This window comes from Vidua chalybeata, chromosome 10, assembly GCF_026979565.1.
Source record: "Vidua chalybeata isolate OUT-0048 chromosome 10, bVidCha1 merged haplotype, whole genome shotgun sequence".
Taxonomy (NCBI): domain Eukaryota; kingdom Metazoa; phylum Chordata; class Aves; order Passeriformes; family Viduidae; genus Vidua; species Vidua chalybeata.
Genome location: NC_071539.1, coordinates 14,939,112 through 14,961,285, shown reverse-complemented (window position 1 = coordinate 14,961,285; position 22,174 = coordinate 14,939,112). Strand labels below are relative to the sequence as shown.

Sequence of the window (22,174 nt, the reverse complement as noted above, 5' to 3'; positions counted from 1 at the left end):
GAAAAAACCTGCACTATGAACAGTATTATATAAGTCTGGCATTACTGGATCTTTAAACCAGGAATACTACTGACACTGAAAGCCACATTAAGAAGAGGCTTCTCACCTGACATGGGCAGTCACAGAGGTCACTGGGACAAAGGTACAGATCACGGGGTAGTGAAGGCACATGAAAGAGAAAGCCAAGAAACAACTGCTTTATCTCTCCTCTGTAAGGAACAACACATTACAAAATCACAATCTCTTTGACTTTTTATTCTCTTTGACTTTCTCTTGACATACAGCTAATAGATGTATGTCAGAGAGGTACCAACTACTTCAGATTCTGATGAAGAGTACTTTCCTTCAAACTAATTTATCAAAACTAACAGCATAATAATAATAATTACTTAAAACTTATGATGAAAGCTCCCTCAGTAAGATTCAACATGTGTAACTGGTATAAAAGGCTAAAACCTCTCCAAACATTCAAAAATTAAGAAGCTTTAAGAAAAAAAGGCATCTAGAGATCCTTTGTGTTTTTACAGTATCAATACAAGCAGGGCCTGCCTCACTGCAAGATTAAGCAAAACTTAAAAAGCAAAATGGATGCAGGTTACTTTTTGTCTTTCACAAGCTCCTAATATAACAAACACATACCCTTTGGATTGCATGGAAGTGGCCATGTAAAGTTGATTTGTTCTTGCAGATCTTAAATTCTGATTAATATGTTAACAAAAAACTTAGATGTGTGGAAAAAGATAACCTGAACCAACTTGCAAAGTGTCAATGCATACACAATCTTAGTCACAGAGAGCATGTATTAAAATTGCTTAATTTATGAGAGGCTTATGAAATACAAATTTCTTATTATTGTTCTGTTTGTAATATCATAAAAGTAATGCAATAAAAGACAAATGTGCTTTGATATGTGCAGAGCGTGTCCATGCATGACTTTGTTGTTAGTTTATATTGGTCTCATAAATAATCTCATTCCCACACAGGCACTCTTTGTCTATCCAAAACCTCTGTCACCCTCGGAGAAAAATCTTACTGTCAATATGCACAAAAGCCCCAAGTTCATTTTAGCACAGGCAAGAAACATTCAATTTGAAGTGAAAATGTATGGACACTTTCCTGGTAACAAGCCTGCATAACCCATACCAGCACCTCGAGTCCTCCTGTTTGGGTGAGAGCACGTGGGTGCCATGTCACTGCTCAGAGAGGGAGCTGGCACACCTGGGGTCACATACCAAGTACCTCAGCAGCCATGTCCCGTACTTCTGCATCTTCTCTGCTGAAATCCTCAAGTTTCTTTGCTCTCTGGAAAGCGTGGCTGGTCTTATTTTTTACTGGGTTATCAAACCAAATGAAGGAGTGGAGGCACTCCAGGGACCTGTACAATGCTGTAGCAAAGGAAAGAGTTATTAAGTAAAACCAATCAAATGGCAGAACATCAGGGTCAAGAAGATCCTACACTGCTAGCAGGAACAGCAAAACCCCTACCATGATTTATATTGAATATAATTGAATATTTATAAGCAATGTCATCACACTCAACATGTTTCAGTCAGCAAGAGATAGACTTTATAGGATGATGTAAGAGACCTTGAGAGATGGAACTGGCACTGACCCAGCAGACCTAACTTCCAGAAAGAAAACATGATCTCGACACTGTCTTGATATTTTTGATTATTTTTAATAGTTAGGCCTTTTGTCAGTTTGCACAGAAACAAGAAAAAGCCCGCTACTTTCTGTTGCTCCATTGGCTGGTGCAGCCCACATCCATCATTCATTAAGACTCACCTAAAAACTTAACAAATGGGCCAAAATGAAAATGATCATCTCTATGCAAATGTTGCTGCAATAATTTACCATATCACCCTTTCTCATTAGTTCCTCCTGTACTCCTGCAGAAGTTACCATTCTCCTCAAAGTCAACAGACATAACCACATGCAATGAGATCACTTGATGAATCATGTTAGATTTGTGGATAATTTGAGCTTTAGGCAGCCATGAGATGTTTCTTAAGAGGTTCCATTCTTGCTAAATCATCCCACCCTCACACTACAAACTGTACCAACCCAGCTGTTCTTAGGGCTCCATGATGAACTATTATGAAAAATAACACATGGGAGAGTGCCAATCACATTAATTCCTTGACAAGGTTCATAATGTGGCAACACAGTTTGGCATGACCCAGAGGGAGCAAGTAATAAGAGACTGGTTAATCCAGGATCATCACTAGAGGACTGCACATCAAATCTGTGCCCACATGCATGAGGCTTTGCACTGCGCCTGAGGCAGAAGCGGCCCTTCCTGCCAGCTCTGCAACACAAGTAGACTTTAACAGGAAATGAGGTGGACTTTAGGACAATTAAGTTGCAAGCCAAGAATTTATGTACCAAAGCAAGTGAAGTGAAAACTAGTGTACTTACTCTGTTAATGTTTCATTATTTGCCCATTATTTTACTCGGCCTAAGGAATATCTACATTTGGAGAAGAGCAATGTGTATTAACAAGATAGTGTCAATCATCCTCTGGATGTCTCTTAAGGAATTATTGTGTGGACTGCAAATGACATAACTATGAATCATTTTAAGAAAATGAGTGACTGAGTTAATGTATATATATATATGTGTGTGTGTGTGCATATATATGATCGTCCATTGTACCTAGAAAATCCAGGGCTGAATAGCTCTTTAAAAGAATATTTATTTCAAATCTAGAAATTAACAAAAAAAATTTAAAAGACAGAAAAATGGCCATTAATGAGGCTTAATTAGAACAAGAGAATGGATATACTAGAAGCTAAAGGGATGAAAAAACACTTAAGAACTATTGTTTCAGTAAGACCTAGCCATTAAAAATAACCACAATTACACAAAATACAGGACTAAGTGTGATTATCAACTTTCATAAATCACTGCCAATGTACTGATGTTTTATTGACCAAGTTTTACCCGAAAAAAAAAAGTTTTAATGAAAAATGCTTTTTCTGTCCTTTCAAATAATAGGAATAAGGTTTACTATATACACTTGATGGCATTGTGACCATTCCTTTGATTTATATTGTATTTCAAAGCAGAAATAAACCACAAAATTTGTAAATTATAGAAAAATAAGAATAAACACCCACTCAGAAATTAACAGCAAGACAGCAATAAGGAACTGTTGTTGGAACCATGGACTCTTTTAATAAAGAACAGCCACTTACCTCATGATATCAGATTCTTCAAAACATTTATCAGTTACCGTCTCAATATTCAAGGGTCCTCATGCACCTGAATTTGAATTCTTTTGGCCAAGAGTGTGTATTCAGACTGCCCTTATGCCCTTGATGTCACTGTGTCCCCTTTCCAGATACAGAAAGAGAAGAACATAACTGTCTCTCAGTAGTAAGGAAGGCTGAGTATGGAATACATAAGGAGATCACATTGCAAATAGAATTAAAAAACATCCTTATTGTAAGTAACAATTACTTCTTTGAGATTCCTCACCCTCAGGGGTCATCTATATAGTAGTTCAGGTCAACTCAATTAAATTGAACAAAATTTTTGAATGGGAGCATCCATGCAAAATTTACTCTGCAATAACTGATAATATTTTCAAGTTATCCCTTCGTTTAAGTTGCTTGAATTTTCTTTAGTGCTATATACTGAGATGGCAGAACTCACCATGCAGGGCAACAGCAGTTAAGAGTTCACTGACTAATCATCTGAAGACAATTTATGAAATGCAAGATTTTATCTCAGTGTTTTAAGCTGAGCAATATGACCTGTGTGTTTACAGCAACCAGACTTGTGTTGTACAGAAACACCAAGTTGCATACACACTTACATGAAGTTGCAGCAGCTGGACATGCTAAAAGTGTACTCCAGTCTTTATGCTGGTTGCTTTAAACAAGCTAATTCACACTAAAATGTGCAAGAAAGACATTAATATTGTGCTTCTCAGCCAGCAGCTGGTTCTCCACGTTGTTAGTAATCACTAGGACTGAGCTTACTGGAAAATAATCTTAATGACTTTTATATGGGGTTGGGTTTTTTTAAATCAAATTGGTGACAAGGCCAAAAAAATTTTGGAAGATCAGTATCATATTAAATGCTTTTAATTGCAAGGTGACCAACCGTCTTTTGAAAAAAACTTTGTATTTTGATCACAGCTACAGTTGAAAGCCATCGAGAAACAGTCAGGAGGGCAGGTCCTGCTTCCGAGAATCAAAGAAACTGAGTTTCATGAGATTTGATTATTATCGTAAACTTCTGGGTTGGAGCATACGCAAGTTCCCATGTAGTATTTGGAAATAAAACAGTGAAAATAGGTAAGGTTTCTTGTTTCAATATTTAATCCAAGCAGACACAGACAGTTTATAAAATTACTCTATTGCATTAGAGTTCTATATAGCATTTAAGGTTTATGAATGTTTTTCCTTCAGTGTAGCATATATTCATATTCCAAAATATCTTTGCACCGTCTTTGTGCAACTACATGCTAAAAATCTGCAAATGCACACTTAACACTAAACAGCACAAAAAATACATTCTGTATCCATTCATAGGCAAATTTAAAACATTTCACTTGGCAGATAAACAATGAAAAGTTATTTTAAAAAAATCAGAAACTACAAAAATGCACACATAAAAGTCTTCCCTTTTGGATTTTTAGTAAAATACTGCTCTGTATAAGATCTAATGAAAAACTCCAGTGCTTAGAAAATACTTTATATCTATGAGAAAAAGAAATGCCTAAATTTATATCTGCATGAGCTAAACATAATGACCTTGTAAAAATATAATAATGAAATCAAAGGGGACATGGCAAAGATCAATGCAGATGTCACATCTACCAGGACATGTAAAACTGTAATTAACTGGGCACCAGGCAGTCACTTTCATAGGATAGAAAAACTACAAATCAGGGACTAATACAATATGCAGCAGTTACAGAATAAAGGGTTTAACCACCTAAATATACTACATATAGGAATTCGACTTGAAGAGGGAGCAGAAATCTTAGTCTGAAGTAGAATAATTGATAGAAATTGCTGTGCTCACTGGTACATAACAGTATAGCATCCTCCATAACTTTGTTTCTCAAAAATCTGCATAAATTTGCTGTACAGACACATCAAAATTCTGTGATGCAAGAGTCTAACATAGCCTCATCTCTGTCATGGAAATTTTCAAATAGGTATTTTCTCTTATGATCAGATCATTCAGATCAGTTTCAGATACAGTGGACCAATTAAATGTCACATAACCACTTCTAAAATATTGGCATGGCAGCATCCTATCAGTCTCATGTTGCTAATGAGAAAAAAAAAAATACAACTTTCCCTTCATAGAAAATGGCTTTGAACCTGTTGAGACTAGATGACTATAAAGACATCAACAAAATCAATGTGATTTAAGACTATATGTAGACTTATTCCACAAGTTTTGTGATACTAAGTATAATAAAATTCCTTTATCTTGTTTTTACCTCTGTGATCCTTTTTATAGGGCTTGCTGCTATTCTACGAATACTGCTGAGCCAACAACTCTTTTGGAGAAATGAAAATTAAAAAACACTATAACACAGTAATAATGTGAAACTTCATACTACACCAAGAAATGGAGGCAACAAAACAAATGAAAGAAAGTCTACGAACTTGCAGACCCAGAACGAAACCTGTTCAGAAGCAACAAAATAAATCACTCAAGTTTGCTTTATTTCTGGTTCCTAGGCCTAAAAATTAGTTCTTTTTCTAGAACAGATGAAAGATGAAATTTAATCAATGCCAGTAAGCAGGCACCAACAGAGGTTTCAAATTTTTTCTTAGACTGAAGATTTTATATTAATGTCCATAAGATTAGTACATGTGGGTTAAAAACAGTACAAAGACCTTTGAGCCCTCTTTTTTTTCCTATATGAACAAAGAATCCCATAGTTCTGTCCAAAAATTCAAGTCAGCCTTTTGTCTGAATATTCTTATGGAACTGATAGCAACGCTTCCTGATAATTTAATTTTGCAACACAGAAATTCTCTCACAAAACTAAAAAAATAAATATTAAAAGTCATTAGTAACAAAAAATAACCTACTACAGAGAAGGTTTCAGGGCACAGACTATTAGAGGAAGAAATGGACTCTAAGTAAACATAACTTTGACAGCCAGCCAGCAAAATGGGGTGTCTTTAAACTCTGGCCATTTTTATAGTTTAGAAAAAAATCAGGCTATCACAAGCATTGAGGAGGCTATGCACATCTGTATTAGATAACTTTGTTATTTTATCATCAAAAAACAATTGGTAGATTTAAAAAAACATTAAATTACTTTACCAAAGGGATCTCTACTTTGCAAATATAACTTTTTTTATTCAATACATCCTATAAATTAATCTCCTGGAACAGATTGTGCAAGAGCAACCAGTTTTTGCCACTCCAATACCAGACACACAATAACACCTATGTTCTGAAAGCTGTAAAGCTGTTGCCCTCTAGTACAAAACCCAGCAGTTCCTACTTAGAGGGGATTTGGCAGTTTCTTTGTAGTCAGCTTTTAGTTACACTGATTAAATTCAGAAGGACCAGGAGTGCCAATACAAAAGCTGCATTTAAATAATATTTACTTTCTGTCTTATTACACTATTTAAAATCAAGCTAGAGTACAAAATGTGATGCTAAACACTGTTAGATGCCCAACTTATTACTGTTCCACATCCCTCCCAAAAAGCACATCCAACCTGAGTTAAGGTTGCCACTATTATTGCTGCTCACCCGATATTGTCTGTAAGCCACTGTTTAGAAACCTAGGCACAAAGGATGGCATGGCAACCCTAACTCAGCATTTCCTGGCTTTTGCTAATTTAAGTGAAAATAAAACAAAATTTTAACATAATTTTTATGGTTTTAATGACAATCTGAAAACCATAGTGAATAAAATGTATTTCCTTCTATATTATACTTAAAGTGGCTGGTCTTTTTAATAGAGATTTCTGATTTTTTTAAATGGTAGAACATAACAGTGGGGAAAAAGTTAAAGATAAAATACACCTAGCTACCATATTTATTCTGAAGATTTTGGTGCGCCAAAATTGACAGCCAGTTTTCTTGGCTTTCGCTTGCTGGAAGTGTTTGGTGTTGATTTGTTATGAGGAACACTTGGAGTAGCCACATTGTCTTGAAATGAAACAGTGGATTGAGCAGCTTGAGGAGATTTTAAAGGAGCTGAAGAACTGTCTTGCTGAATGTGGTCAGAAGACATTGGCTGTTCATTCTTTAGTGGTGCAGCTTGAGGGGAACTCTGAAACTCCTTGAGTTCAAAGTTTTTCTTGCTAGCAGCCCTTTTTTTAGTTACCTTTAAATTAAATAAATATTATTTAACAGAATGCATTCTCAAAAACTGCAAATATTCCACTTTCAGAAAGCATGCGTACATATCTTAATAACAATTTTCTTATACTAAATACTGCTTCACAATGGGGTGTTGTCGAATTCATTTGTAGTCACATTTTTTTACAAAAATACAATATTAAGACAAACCTGCTGCTCTTACCTGCAGAGGTATAAACTGGTTGTGAGAACCAACTGGTATAGTTCCTGCAAGAGACACATTTCCTGGATAGGAACCAGGATAATAATGCTTAGGCACTGGAGTACTCCAGGACACTGGACCAAACACGTGAGACGATGGAGGCATCATATTAGCTATGAAAATAAGAATCTTTTAGCTCTTGTTCCTCAAAAATAACCCCAAAAAACAAAAAACCAAACAAAAAAAAAGATACAAACTTGCCAAGAGCCCAGGACTATTCCAGCTATATCTGCCTGCATGTTGTTTATCTTTCCAGGAATGTCTCATATGCTTCATATTTACTTCAAAATAGCTAAATATTTATTTATTATCAAAAGCCCCCAAACAAATGGAACTACACCTAGATAACAACACAAGAGCACTAAAGTCATGATATCTGCATTCCATAGTGCACATAATGTGGAATCTCCACATCCTCAGCTGAGCCAACTGTATTAGCAGAAAGCTGCAAGTTTAGGCCATCATTTTGGAACACAGCAACAACAGAGAAACCCCACGGAAAAGAGATGTAGCAGCTGCTGTATGAGTTTCTAGGATGCTACAGTGGTGCTGACTCATTAATTCCTAGCTGTGATGGGAACTTCAGTAAAATACAAAACAACAGGGAGCCAGAATACAAAACAACAGCAGTGGGACTTCTAGCAATTTTTGGGGGGTTACTTACCATGCTCATATTTGGCAGTGTACAAGAGGACTGTGATGTAGCATTTCAGTGAAAGTTGGTTACAGATGAATAAAAACAGTTGCATGGAGAAACATTAACTATATCGGATGGGGGGGAAATTCCATATTATAAATCAAGGAGGCTGTTTCTTTAAAATTCTGGACTGGGATTATCTGCTTTCAAATAATTACTGTTGTTTTGAAGGAAAAAAAAATGGCAAAAGCACCGAAGACTGAATAGATGAATACATTCTTGAGGAAATAATTAATAGAGATGATTCTTCATACTGAATTTATCTACACATTCATGCAAAGAGGGCCATGAACTGTTTCCAAAACTGTTCAGACATACAAGTACACACATGAAGACCAAAAAATGGGGCTTCCTGGAAAGCATTAATTTTCATATAAAGAACTACCACAATTAGAGGATATCATGATATTATTTGAAATGTGTACTAGTCAAACACCTACCAGGGGGCTGTGCAAATACTGGAGGAATTGATCCAGGTGGTACAGGAACTCCTAGTGGTTGGTAATTTGGAAACACTGCTGGAGGTGAAGCAAAGTTTACTCCTATGGAACCCTATGAAGAAGGAAACAGAGGTTTACCAACAGATGCAGTGCACAGAGACAAAGATTTGAAGAGATTTTTCACATCCTCACCAAGCGCTGTAAAGCAAAAAGCGCAGCTTTCTCCTTTGCTTCAGCTTCGGAATGACACTGCGGTCCGTGAACCAATAAACCATTTGACAGCTTTATGTGGCAAACTGTCATGGTCTAGAAAAAAGACACAAGATTTTTGAGGGAATTTGTATTGCTAACAAACTGTGAGACAGAAACAGAGATTTGTTTGTTTGCTTTAAAAAAAGGCAACAAAGGAGCTAAGGTTTATTTTCAGATAGATTTCAGTGGTCAGTTCAAATACTTAATATAGAACAGTTGATAGAAAGTTGAGAACTTGTACTTTTGCAGAAAAAAGAAAAAAACATTTTACCTGTGGTGTTTTTAGGAAAGAGAAATCTGGTTGCGACATTCCAAGAAGAGAACAAATACGAGAAAGCTCAGAAACAGTAGACAGTGCAGGCTGTGGACAAGGGAAAGGGTGACCTCCAGTTTCTATTGCTGGTGTGTTCTGGGGGCCTCCAGGGCTATGCTTGTTCATATAAGCAGCTGACAAAAGGGGAAAAAAAAAAGCTGTATCACAATTATTTCCTTCACTAAAGGGATGGCAACTTGGTTATTAGCAAAAAAAAAAAAAAAAACACCCCAACAACAAAAACCACAAAAAAAAAAACCAAACAAACAAAACCAAAAACAAAAACCCCACAAACAACTGGTTATTTGATGTTTTCCTGGTATTTTCATATTGTTTAACAAAAACCAAGAGACTATAACTGAAGAGAGTTTTAGATCCAAATACAGAAGTAGAACTAAAAAAAAAATTGTAATTTTCTTACTATATTTTGATAAACATACCCTACTGAAACTGTGTTCTAAAATGTCACTACAAGGTGAAGCTCTGAATTATGAGCTGATGGTTACACATACCCATTTTTTTTGTTGGTCTGTATTGCACAGCAGCTCCATGGCAATCCTGTCTACTAGAGGGAGCAGGAACATCATTAACTTGTGATTTCACTTCATTCCTTGTTTGCAGATCTGAGCCATCTATCTTCAAAATCTCTTTGAGCATCTGTGTTCCTTTCTTTAAAAATAAGATAAACCACTCAGGAACATGCTGGTATCCAGACAACATGACTTTCTTAACATTGATTATCATAATTGGCAACAGAATCTGACTTTTTATTTTCCAATCAGTTATGTTATATCAAAGCAAAGGTAACAGCATCTTAGCATAAACAAAGGTGTTCACTCATTTTCTCTGAGAATAGCTAATTAAAAAATCATTACTACATTTTAAAAAAGCAGTAGGAGGTTTCATGGAGATTCTTTAAATAGAAGCATTGATGCTAAGATAGCAGATGCTAAACTGCAATGTAATGACTCCTGCAGTATACAGACCATAGCAAATGACTGTGGTGATAGATGTTCCTCATTTGTAGCTCTTGCTTCCTTGGAATAAGTCTGCACTTCATTTTCTTTGGAAATTTTCAAAGAAGCTAGAAGCCTTTCCAGTTCACTGTCCTTCTTTTAAAGAAGAAAAAAGGCACATCAACTAAGTGTGTTTACAAGCAGATGCAAGAGGAAGGGTACATGAATTTGAGGTTCATTTTATTCTCATTCAGATTTTTCCTCTCTTAGCTTGGGCAGGTCAGAGTCATGTCTGTTCAGAGTGAGAACAGATATCCAGAGACTGCATGAAGTTCTGCATATTAAAACTGATAGACTTGATTTAAAGAACAAAGTTACACAGGTTTGCTGTATTTTTTAAACATTAGTTTTCAAACAATTAACCAGGAACAATTGGAACAAAATGGACTGGAAACTGAAGTTACTCAAAGAGCACAAGACAGACAACTCCTTAGATCCTACCTTTCCACCTGTGCAGGGACCATCAACTGCAGCCTTCTGAATTAAAGGCATGTTGGGACTTCCATTCCTCTTCAAAAGTTTGACATTGTACTTATTCACACCTGCGAAATTCTGAAATAAAATGCCACCATTATTATTGACTACTCTATTACTCATTATAACACAATCATATTAGAAATGCATCTACAAAGAGCTTTCACATGCTAATATTCTTAGAGGATTTCAGCTTACTGAACACCTAGCATTTGTGTTCTCCCATTACAGTGTAGCTTTTAGAATCTAAGAGGAAGAGGAAAGTTGTTTGGTATCCTCACATATTTTATGCGCTTTCTCTCATAATCTGCCTATAAAAATCTCCAAAATAAATTTGCTGACTAAAAGAATCAACTAAGATGCCAATTAAAGACAAATCTGTAAAATGATAAATCACATCAGAGTAAAATGAAAAGAAAAGAACAGATTAACTCAGTACAGACAAAATTACCTGTTGGTTTGACATTTTATTATGTGGTTGACTTTCACCTCTTGTAGGTTTGGAATCTTCTTTAACTACAAAAGAATGCATTCTTTTGAAATGCTTTTAAAAACTGTAACAGTCAAGACTCAAAACAATTAGTAACTCCATACAAATACACAGATTTGCATTAATTTGAATGGTTTTATCGAATGTTTAATTTTAATTCATAGGTCATTTAGTGTATGCTTTTCTTCTACGATAAAATAAAATTAAGTATATCCAATAATATATCTAATTTTCTATTCTACAAATATGATCACAAGCAGATTTTCAAAGACACATGTGGTTTTTTGTTTAATTTTTAGATTAGTTGGGTGGCAAGTCAACAGAACACAGAACAACTAACCTAAAAGTTTTAGGATTAAGTGTGGAACAATCTAATATGCACACCAGGGACATTATTTGACAATAATAAGTGCAATGTAGTGTTTATAAAACTATAATAAATTATTTCCTGTCAATAACTACAAAAAAAACCCCAAAAAGCTCTTCAGACATTTCAGTGAAGGTCAGATAAAGCAAGTAGTTCTCCTAAACAAAGTTTCTAATTGTAGTACTTACATTTTTTATAAGGCTCCTGTTTTCTTTGCTGACATTTAAAGCTGCCATCATTGAAGCCTGGCTTGTAAAACTGATGGCCAGTTCCCAGCTTGATTTCCTGAGGTAGAACTGCACCCTAGGGTTTAAAACATCAAAGCTTAACCAGAAAACTGGGTATCTATTATTTGCATAGCAGTGCCCTATGATTACCCCTTTCCAGAGCTATGCATACTCCCTATAACACCACTTTCATCCAGAGGATTTATTTGTAACATGAAGTTTTCTGATACAATGAACTGACGTATGAAATTAAGTACATTCATATTTTGAATGCAGTGATCTGTTAAAAGTTTCTATACAAACCTTCTCATGCATGTTTTGCTGAATGTGATGAGACTTCCCAGAACTCTGCAATGACTGCCATATGCTGCAGAATTCATCATCTGGCTTACTCTGTGCCTGACAAAATAAAAAAACAAGATCTCAAACAAACTCAGCAGCGATAAATTCAACTTTTGAACAGCTAGTATATACCAAGACATTCTGGAAATTGTAAATTTCAAGTTTAACAGTCCTCAGATGACAGATATTTTTATACTGACACTAGTACAAGTTGCAGGTAATTAATTATGAAACAAGATGTGGTAGTGGATTGCAGTTACAATTTTTACCAAGAATCACTACTAAAGTGAAATGAGGTTAGTTTGATGATTAACTATAATGAAACTCAGATAACAGTTCAGAATGGTTTCAAAAGCATGGTTTCATACTGAGAGAATTCTTAGATTTTATTATTAATGATTTATTTTGTAAAGTCTTGCCAGCAAGGCTCAATTACTTCATTACATTACAGGTATGTTACCGCAGAACTGAAGCCCAGCTATGCCAAAAAACCCTTTTAAACATCTAATATCTAAACCAGGATAACACAGAATATTATATTCATTCAAGAACTGAGAGCAGTTCTGCTCCAGTCTGTATCTGAACTAAAACATTTGATGTACTAAAAGAAAGCAATTTATTAATCATGAGAAAATGACACCCACCCTGAACAGAGGGCCACAACAGAGACATTTGGGTCCAATACTAAATGAATCTGAACACTCACTTTATTTTTCTGATTGCCACTCAGAAATGATCCTTTCTGGGGTGAGTTAGAGTTGCCCTGATTTTCAGCCCTGAGATTGTAATGCTGTCTTCCATTCAGTTGCTAAATCATTGAGAGAGAAAGAAAAAATCAGAAGTGTTTCATTGTCTTACATTTTCTTTTGGAAAGTACTTTTTCTTGTAGAGAATTGAAAAACATGAGACAACTATTTTCAAACACACCTAGAGCAACATGAAGTTACTAATTAAGGTAAGTTTCTTTAAAGAAGCCTCTTGTTAAAAAAATAAAAGTGTCATTAAACCACCAAGAAACTCAGTTAAAAACTTGTAATTTTTTTCTCCTTTACTGTAGTTTCAAAGTAAATTATAACCAAGAAGCAAAACTGATAGAAAAATCATGTCTCCCCTTTCTATGCATGGACAAACACCCTATAAGGAAGCATTAATTGGACCAAAGCTTTAAGAAAATAATTGCATCTCTGTCCAAACACACTATTTGTTGACACCAAATATGGTGTCACTGCTCCAAACCAAGTACCTGTCTCTCAGAAAAGCAACTGGAGTTACTCAGAGCAAAACCACTGTCAATAAGGAAATTTTAGTCCTTTTCATTATTAGATTAATTCATTTCTCCAGCATAAGAATTATTCTACTTCTAATATATTGACATAAAAACTAAATTTTATTTGGACCAACTAAGATAACCACATCAATATTTCAGGTTCTAAGGAAAAACGTTCTTGTACAAATGTGAGAAAAGTCTTACTTGAGTAGGAACAAAAAGGGAGCGAGGAGAATGGTTGAGGCCTCCCAGATGCACTTTTTGTGAGCATACAGATGACAGATCAGATGCATGTGAGTTGTTCACTGCTGGCTGAGGTTTAACTATGGCCATCAGCTTTTGATTTCCCATTTCTGACCGACTACCATGAGACAGGTTAATTAAGGCACTTGAGGGCAGGCGATAACCTCTGGCAGGTGAGCACCTTGAGAAAATGAATTCCATAGTTGTTTCATGCAGTTCAATTATTGCCAAAAAACAATGACTCAAGTTTGAACAACAGAAGCTGAAAACTATGCAGTATTGAAATCTAGTAGCATTGCAGACAACCTGAAACCCATGGCTCCCCTTTGCCCTCTGGCTGTCGAACAGTAATTAGCACTACTCTCAGTTTATATTGTACCTTTCAGTGCCGAGCTTAAAGAAATTTTTAAGATGAGTGAATTGTTATAGCACAGTTCTGTAGTAAATATTTCTGTAAAAGAACCAGAAAACAATATTCTTTTATTTTTCAGAAATGAAAACTGAAGTTTCAGGTTCAGTAGCAGAATTACAAATTGAAATTAAGCAGCATTTCTGAACACTGAGTATTATCTGTGTTACAGGACATGCAAGGGCTATGATTGCTGAATGCAGGTAGTAGGGAAGAATTTCCTCTAACTTCCATTATTAAAACCTTAGGTAAGAACAGTAAAAATGAATCCTGCTGGGTATATATCTGAACACTTAGAAGTTTAGGTGTTTACTTCAATACAGAAGAGTTATCACACTTATAAAAACAAAAGCACCTCCACCTCCTGAAGAACAGTTCAGTTTTTAATGGTTTGAATTCAGTGTCTAAGTATCAACTACTGAGTTCAGAGTCCCTCCTTAAGAGGAACAGATGCCTTCTGCCTGCTTTTTAATCTACATGTTGAATACATACTGATAAGAACCTATTTTCTACATATTTGTTTAGAAAGACATCTGGATCTAGTGCTTTATTCTGCTGGTTCATATCTGCTTTCTTCAAGTCAGAAGTTTATACACCAAAAAAGCCTAAAGAGCATTTCCACAATATAACATGCTTCACAAAAAATTATCACTACTTAAAGAGAATCAAGAAAACACAAAAGAAATAAAAACTGACCAACACTGCCAAGAAACAAAGTTTCAAGAAGAGACAATAAAAATACTCAACCAAACCAAAGCCAACAATTCTATGCCATCTATGCCACTAGCATGAATTGACTCTGAACTCCGCCACACAAACCTTATAGTGAGGCCTCCAAGGAATTCTTCATCAAACAAAACTTCAAAGAGCACATCTGTTTCTCTAGTAGCTATAGAAAACAAAGTACAACATCATCCTATACAGTTCCATCCATCTATGTTATGTAAATATCTATCTATACTAGTCATACCATAAATAATGAAAAGACCAAAAATGAACAACAGACCCCCAAATAATTTCTGAGTTATTTCATTAACAGGAATTTGGAAATGCTTCTCACAGTCTCACATATGTCTGCCCTTTAAGATATAGTTTCAACAGTAATGTGCTATGCATTACACCTTACCAATGTGCATTAACAGAACTGAAGTTTATAGCAGTATGTCACACTTGTCAGAAACTGGCAGAAAGAGATGCAAGTCACTTCTACATTCAGGCAGTCAGAAACTAACAGCTTTAGTATTATCTTCCTGCACAATGATAGACTAATACACATTTAAAATTATAGCAGTATCTAAGAATTATGGAGAAAAGAATATTTTTAAAAAAACTGCACTCTAGTCTAGTCTCTTTGAGATTGTTGGATGCAAATTGAATGAGAAAGCAACTAATGAAATTACATTTGCAATTCTCGATCTGAAACTGCTACACTCTGTGGGGCTCAATAAATCGTTCTTGAAACAGATTTATGTTTAATCTTCTTGTCAAACAAGCTATAAATCTATGCCAATTAATGGAAATGGAATATTACAGAATAAAAATACAAATTCAAAGTAAAACTATTTAAGACAAATCATACTTGATAAACTTTATGATTGATGTAAGAATTAAGGCTAATACTTGGTTTTATGTCTACTTCACTTAACTTTGCCTATATTTTCCCATAACTTCATTTTGTTCCTTTTCTGATCTGCCTTCTTCATATTAAAAAACCAAGAGTAATTCCTAATTCATAGAGGAAGGATCATAGGGTAAGCAATTTCTTTTTCAAATAACAGCTGGGTAACACATGAAATTAAAGGAGAAGGTAGGTTTTATTCAAAACAGTAAAGATGTTAGTAACAGGTTCAAGTTGCATAGCTTCATAGCAAGAAATATGTGCATTCACAACCATTACATAAAACACTATCCTGAATCCTGCTTTCATATTACTAGTTGAGCTGTTATATAGTTATAATCATGAAGAAAATATTACCTCCTTTAATTCCAATAATGGTGCCTCGTAGACCAACAGGAACAGAAAAGTTCTCTCTGACATTGACAACACGGTCAAACAGCCTGTACTCTGCATCTCGATCTGGAACAACCCCCTTCTGCTGTTCTAATGGCTGCCAACCAAAAGACTGCATTAATGTATGCAAAACAATAAGAATTAGAATAAAAATGCATTTATAACAATATCTGAGACACACTATAATGCAAACTTTCTGGGGAAAAAAACCATAGAAACACCCCCCCCCCCAAGAATAAAACCCTTCCCTCTCCAGATTCAAAGCAAACTTTCTTTTTTTCCCCTTGCAACTCTCACTACTGCTTCTGCCTGAAAATGTGTTGTACACTAGCTAATCAAGAGGATCAATTTAGACAGAACTAAAACATTACATATAAGCTGCCTATGTCAGTAACATGGGCAAGAGGAGCAGTTGGTTTTATGTGAAGAACTGAATAAAAAGTAAAACATGGGAAAAGAGACAGCAGAAAGCACATTTTATTTTGCTTTCATTATAAAGCCAGTAAGAACTGCAGAAGCATAAAGGGCAGAAGGTAGAAAAAACATGAAAGTCAGTGCCCAACATGATCTGTCATGCTTGTAGTTCGAAGAAATTCTCTCTCCTTGTAGAGACAGACTACTGTTTCCAGAATTATTTTCTAGAAGGCATAATAAAGTGTTTCCTTTCATCAATACTGCCACAAAATTCCATTCTCCTAAAGTTGGTACGCTTAGGTAAAATAAATATGATCTGGAGAACTTAAACCCACCCCCAACCCAATCACATCACTTACTCTGTACAGCAAATGGGGCTTCACAGTTACTCGCACCTTCTTGTTGCTCTTCCTCTGCTAAAGGAAAGGAACAGAAACTCTTTACAAACCAGTGTAGGAACAAGTACTAGAATATGTAAAACAAAACTCCTGAAAAGATCACGTAGAATTCTTCAAGTTTCTTTTAGATAATGATATAGAGCTTTAACGAAATCTTTAGAGTAAACCTAGTTTTTAAAACATGCTGGATTTCATACCAAACCATTAGTTGTCTAAATCCAGTTTTCACACCAATTTTCTAAGACGTCCTTGCAAGTTATTTCAAAAAAAATGAGCCCATTATTTTATTTGGCTTTGTCCTTAGACTTTATTTTAGTAATTTCCTTGGCCACTTTTTTCACCTGTGGCCTTCAGAAAAAAGCTTTCTAATTTTCTACAAAACAAAGAGTAACTGCAAGGGAAGAACAGCTGGGATTTCACGTAAAAAGAGCACTGTAGTATTTTTCAATATATACTGATACCTGTTCCTTTACAAAACCACCAAAAGGCACAGCTCAGAGTATGTCCCACTGCTGATAAATCACCCCTAAAAGCGTGAATTTCTTACAAAGATTAATAATGAGCTCTTCTGAATTTCTGAGATAGTATTACAAATCCAGATTTTACATTATATTCTGTGTCCTTTTTCTCTGGGATGGCAAGTAATGTCTTATTCAAATTCAAGAACTTAAAAAATAATGAGCACTGCCTTTTGGTTCACCCCTGCTCACAATGACACCAAGCTGCGTACCTTGCATTTCTCTACTTCTTCTTCAATTTTCTCAACAATGGCTGCATCCAAAATTTGCAAGTCACAAGATGAGCGAGACAAAGCAGACACAGGATGTGCTTTTAACCAGGCAACAATTTCTTGCACTTTCTCAGCTCTGAATAATAAATGGCATGAATGAAACCAGGCATTTTACCATGTTCCCCAATTTAATCAGTCAAGTATTATCATACAGGCACACTGACTGTATATATTCATAAGTAATGGACTCTATAGATTCTGTATGACTTAAGAAACGTCAAAATTATACAGTATTGTTTCAAAACCATAATGTAAAGTTTTGTTTCAGGAAAAAAAATTATTAAATTAATTAAAAGCATTCAGCAAATTAAGTCTGCATCCAACCAACAAACTGTGTCCAGATGTGATTATGGGTTCTGTGACCAGCTGTTTCTCACAACACAGGAAGAAAGAACTTCACAAGGGAAGACTCTCTGGTAAATGGAGAAAAAAATCTGAGGTTCTTCTATGAAAGGAACTCTACACTGGTGTATCACGAGGTAAGAGTCCTGTAGATTTACTGATTGAAGCCCATGGATTGGGTTTATTGTCTAATAACTAAAGTTTCTTCAAGTTACCATACTGTGTCTGGAACCAAGGTTGCTATTTTTCTCCCATGTAAATGTATACTAAAAATGTGCAAAATACTTCCAGCTTGGTAGGATTTACTTTTCAAATTCCAAGTGATTTTAGACAATTACCACAATTATTGGTTATTAAAAAAAAAAAAATTATGACTAATCATAGCTATGCTTACTGTAGGATATTTTAAAAGCAAGAATTATGAATAGCCACTGAAAATTATATTTCTAATTTACTGTACTAAAGGTTGAAGCCTGGCAGAAACTTGGACTCCATGACTGAAAAGTACAGCATTCAAATAATGTTTTCAGCCATCACTGAACAATCAGGCTGCTGGAGGAACAGAAAGGTTTCAATTACACAGCAGCCACCGCATTTCACAACTGTCAGTCTTTATTCTCCTTATTGTAGAAAAGAGTTAAGGACCATGGCTTACCCATTCTCATCCTCTCCAGGCCAAATGTCATCTTCATAGCAGATATCTTCCTGGCTGTTCTTGGCTACATAATTAAATAGTTCAGGCACCCTAAAAAACCCCAAATATATGGAAGATACTTTAGTTTCACATCAGCATAGACCACAAAAAAGCCCCATCAAAATCAAGTCTGCTGCGCTTCAAAAGTTGTGAAGCCCAGATGGGTTATTTTTTACTTAATTTAGTATCATACTGCTAATTTTCCAAAGGCAAACTGCTAATACAATTACTCTATCCCAAAACAGAACACTGGAATAAAAGAAATAAACTCATTGTTCTTAGAAGATCTGTAACCAGAGGACAAATTCCAACTGATACAAAGGTGGGTAATTTGGATGAAGCTCATACCCATAATTTACCTTTCTAAATACTCAGCAAGTAGCTGTTCTACTGCAGAAGAATACATCCATTCATTTCCAACTTTCTTAGTATAGCCAGGAACTTCTTCATTTTTCTTATTGAACTTCAGGTTTAGCCCCACATTTGCTTTGTGATCACCATGAGGACTGGAAATAAGAAAAAGTTCATTAACTTGCAATATGTGTGTGTGTTCACATACATTAAAAAAACCCTCATAAACATACATTCATGGCCTTAAATCACAGAAAAATTAAATTCATTGTATTGTTTACTTGTTAACATTGTGCCAGCTGTAAATGTCACAGCCAAAAGCTGTGCTATGCTAGCTGTCCACCCGTGCGCCTATACTTCACTGCAAATGAGGGTAGGAAATATTTTACATTTCTTCCTTAATTGAGATCTAATCAACCACAATCAACCTGGCATTTATCAAGGTGCAGAAGGATGTCCTTGAACAATCCATCAGGAAGAAATGTACACATTAGATCAAAAGAAGATGCTCAGGCATCCATCAACCAGATCTTTAGAGAGGAACCACAATTTTGATATTCACAGAACTACATGGATTGCTTCCCTTATGTATTTTAAGCAGTCTTAACTAGTTCTGAAAAGAAGCTACAGGTACAATGAATCTCCCTGTAGTAGCAGTAATAACTACAATGAAATTGGACCCTGATTCTACTTTTTTATTCTCAGTATGGCAAAGTCAGTTTAAACTCCTAATTCAATTCTGCAAATAGCTAACCAGGAAAGTCAATTTTATGTCTGTCTACAATACGAAAGCAAACAGAACTGTCCAGTGAACAAAAATTTAAAACATGCTTCTGACAGAAAAAAAGCACTGCATATCAACTTAGTTTACAGCAAATACACATTAAAGAAAGTTTCAAATCACAAAAGAGTGTACACTTGATAAAAACAGCACTTAAACACAGCAAAAATTCTGTAGAGTTACAGCAGAATTTAGAAGTTTCTCTACAGTCAAAATTCACAAAAAGAACTCACTTCTTCTTTGATCCTCTTCCAATAAAGATACTCCCTGTAAATCTGGAGACAAGATATCCACTTACTCCAAGACGGCTGGCCAAAATATATGCAGGATTGTATTTCACAGAATATTTCTTTAAAACAAACAAACAAAACATATTGGCAATGTCTAAAGGATTTTTTATACAAATGGCAAATGAATGGTATGGAAACATCCCTTGAAGACATTTACCATTGCAAAATCTATTTGATATGAGAAAAGAAGAAGCACTCACATGCTGGTTCTGTATTAAAGTATCAAGCTGGGGTTCACATGGAATATTAAAAACTACCCGGATTCTGCCTTCTGGGATCACATCATGTGAATCGTGAACCTTGGAGAGAAACACTACTGGTTAGAAGTGCTTTTAAAAACAGCAGTCTTTGGATAACACACCTCATGTTCTGCTTTATCAACAATTTTGCTGCAGTAGGCACAGAGATGCCTTGGGATTCATCACCTTGCCTTCTCATAGAGCCAATCAGTCAGCATTAAACCAAAGGAATTCATGACTGAAAATAACACCAATGGGAACCTTATGTATTATCCCAAAGAACTAATAAAAATAATCCTGCATTTAAGTTCTGCTTTTTCCTCTTACACAAGCAAGAAGAACGGGGAAAACAGAAGATCCCTCTCTTTCTCAGACTAAGCCACCAGGAAATCCTAGATTAAAAATTTCAGCTAGCAAATGGCCACTACTGTCACACAACATCTTAGATTATTTTAGGTTTGCAAAAAGAAAAAATCTACAGGGAAAAATTATGAAATGACTGGAACTAACTTCTCCCATGCAGCCATAGTAAGGAGATCCCAGCATGAAGGCTGTACTTCCAGGAGGAAACAAATCATCCAAAGTTTTGATGCTTGAAAAACGGGAGTCAAAGGCTTTGATATCCTACATGAAAGAGACAACAGAGGTAATCTTAAATATCATTCAGTTCCAGTAAAATAATTACAAAGTTTATATAAATAGCCACTTAGTTTAAAACGTAGTCTGAGTCTGAAATAATTCAGAGAAGATACTGAACTTGTATATTTACCTTGACAACGGTTTGGTAAACAAACGGAAGAACTTGTTTAGACCACTGCTTCTCCAAATAAACTTCTCCATTTTGGTTTAGTTGATATCTATTACCAGTGAGTAACTGAGCATATACAACTACTGATGTTTCATGGATAATTATTCCTTTCCTTCTCTGGTACCTGAATGCAAAGCAGAACATTTAGATTGATTACAATAAACAGAACTGAACCAAGAGGGTAAAATTAATTTATTCAAGTAAAATTAAATAAAATAAAAAACCCTCTTTAAAAGAGGACTCTAATAATTTTCTTCTTACTTTACAAAAAAATACCCGGAATAAATGGCTTAACCAGCTGCTTACCCACTGCTGCACAGCCATCACTACAGAGCTCAGAGTACTAATTTAAGCACATTTAATCTTTACAGTGGAAGGCTAGGGGTAATTAAATCACTTGACTTAAATGACAGATAATGAAATGCCAAATTGGTGCCAGATGGATTTTTGCCTTTTTGCTTTCATATACTCCCTATCATCTTTACATATACATTTATAGCTCTCTAGCCTATTACAGTATTCATAGCTAGCATTTTACCTATTCTGTTAGACAGAAAGACAAAATAAATTCCTTGGCAGCTCCAAGTTGGAAGTCCAAGGTTAGATTCTCTGGGAAGCCAAGGTTGAAACCAGCTCTCCAAGACACATTTTCATAAACAAAGTTTAGTTCCTGTCTAAGGGTGGGTGGGGAAGAGGAATTCAGAAAGGGTTGAACTGATGGGGAATTACCTCATCACTTCTCTCTCTAATTGGGGATTCCTGTCAGTTATGCTAATTGGCTAAACACATAAGAATTGTATGTGCTTTACATTCCAGGTGCATCTTCAGGCGCTTTCCATCTAGCGTGCCGTGCACCTAAGGATCCTTAGAAATGTAAGCCCTTTTTATCACAGAACTGTGTCTGGCTTGTGATTTTAAGACCAGCAAGAAGGCATCAAAACTACTGTAACTCATTTATAGT

At 35.4% G+C, this 22,174-nt stretch overlaps 1 protein-coding gene across 12 annotated transcripts in view; it reads right to left on the bottom strand.

Annotated features, from left to right (window-relative positions):
* Nucleotides 1–1,290: 1,290 nt before the first annotated feature.
* The window catches only part of XRN1 (5'-3' exoribonuclease 1), a 37,917-nt gene continuing 17,033 nt past the window's right edge, over nucleotides 1,291–22,174 (bottom strand). The window contains exons 21-45 of one of the 12 annotated variants that reach the window (XR_008432511.1): nucleotides 21,175–21,337; nucleotides 20,916–21,029; nucleotides 20,367–20,465; nucleotides 20,110–20,225; nucleotides 19,104–19,250; nucleotides 18,706–18,795; nucleotides 17,649–17,784; nucleotides 16,880–16,936; nucleotides 16,071–16,203; nucleotides 14,915–14,984; nucleotides 13,648–13,867; nucleotides 12,883–12,984; nucleotides 12,138–12,233; nucleotides 11,796–11,910; nucleotides 11,202–11,266; nucleotides 10,718–10,828; nucleotides 10,247–10,372; nucleotides 9,773–9,929; nucleotides 9,219–9,394; nucleotides 8,888–9,001; nucleotides 8,696–8,807; nucleotides 7,520–7,671; nucleotides 7,026–7,321; nucleotides 3,198–3,335; nucleotides 1,291–1,385 (exon numbers count right to left, since the gene is read on the bottom strand). Coding sequence is in view for 8 of the 12 variants with exons in the window: in XM_053951302.1 (XP_053807277.1) it covers nucleotides 7,031–7,321; nucleotides 7,520–7,671; nucleotides 8,696–8,807; nucleotides 8,888–9,001; nucleotides 9,219–9,394; nucleotides 9,773–9,929; nucleotides 10,247–10,372; nucleotides 10,718–10,828; nucleotides 11,202–11,266; nucleotides 11,796–11,910; nucleotides 12,138–12,233; nucleotides 12,883–12,984; nucleotides 13,648–13,867; nucleotides 14,915–14,984; nucleotides 16,071–16,203; nucleotides 16,880–16,936; nucleotides 17,649–17,784; nucleotides 18,706–18,795; nucleotides 19,104–19,250; nucleotides 20,110–20,225; nucleotides 20,367–20,465; nucleotides 20,916–21,029; nucleotides 21,175–21,337 (2,962 nt within the window). In the remaining 4 variants the exon portion in view is untranslated. Of the gene's footprint in view, nucleotides 1,386–2,745; nucleotides 3,366–4,305; nucleotides 7,322–7,519; nucleotides 7,672–8,695; nucleotides 8,808–8,887; nucleotides 9,002–9,218; nucleotides 9,395–9,772; nucleotides 9,930–10,246; nucleotides 10,373–10,717; nucleotides 10,829–11,201; nucleotides 11,267–11,795; nucleotides 11,911–12,137; nucleotides 12,234–12,882; nucleotides 12,985–13,647; nucleotides 13,868–14,065; nucleotides 14,138–14,914; nucleotides 14,985–16,070; nucleotides 16,204–16,879; nucleotides 16,937–17,648; nucleotides 17,785–18,705; nucleotides 18,796–19,103; nucleotides 19,251–20,109; nucleotides 20,226–20,366; nucleotides 20,466–20,905; nucleotides 21,030–21,174; nucleotides 21,338–22,174 lie in introns of those variants that run through there. The other 11 variants (XR_008432512.1, XR_008432513.1, XM_053951302.1 and 8 more) reach the window with 11 other exon arrangements.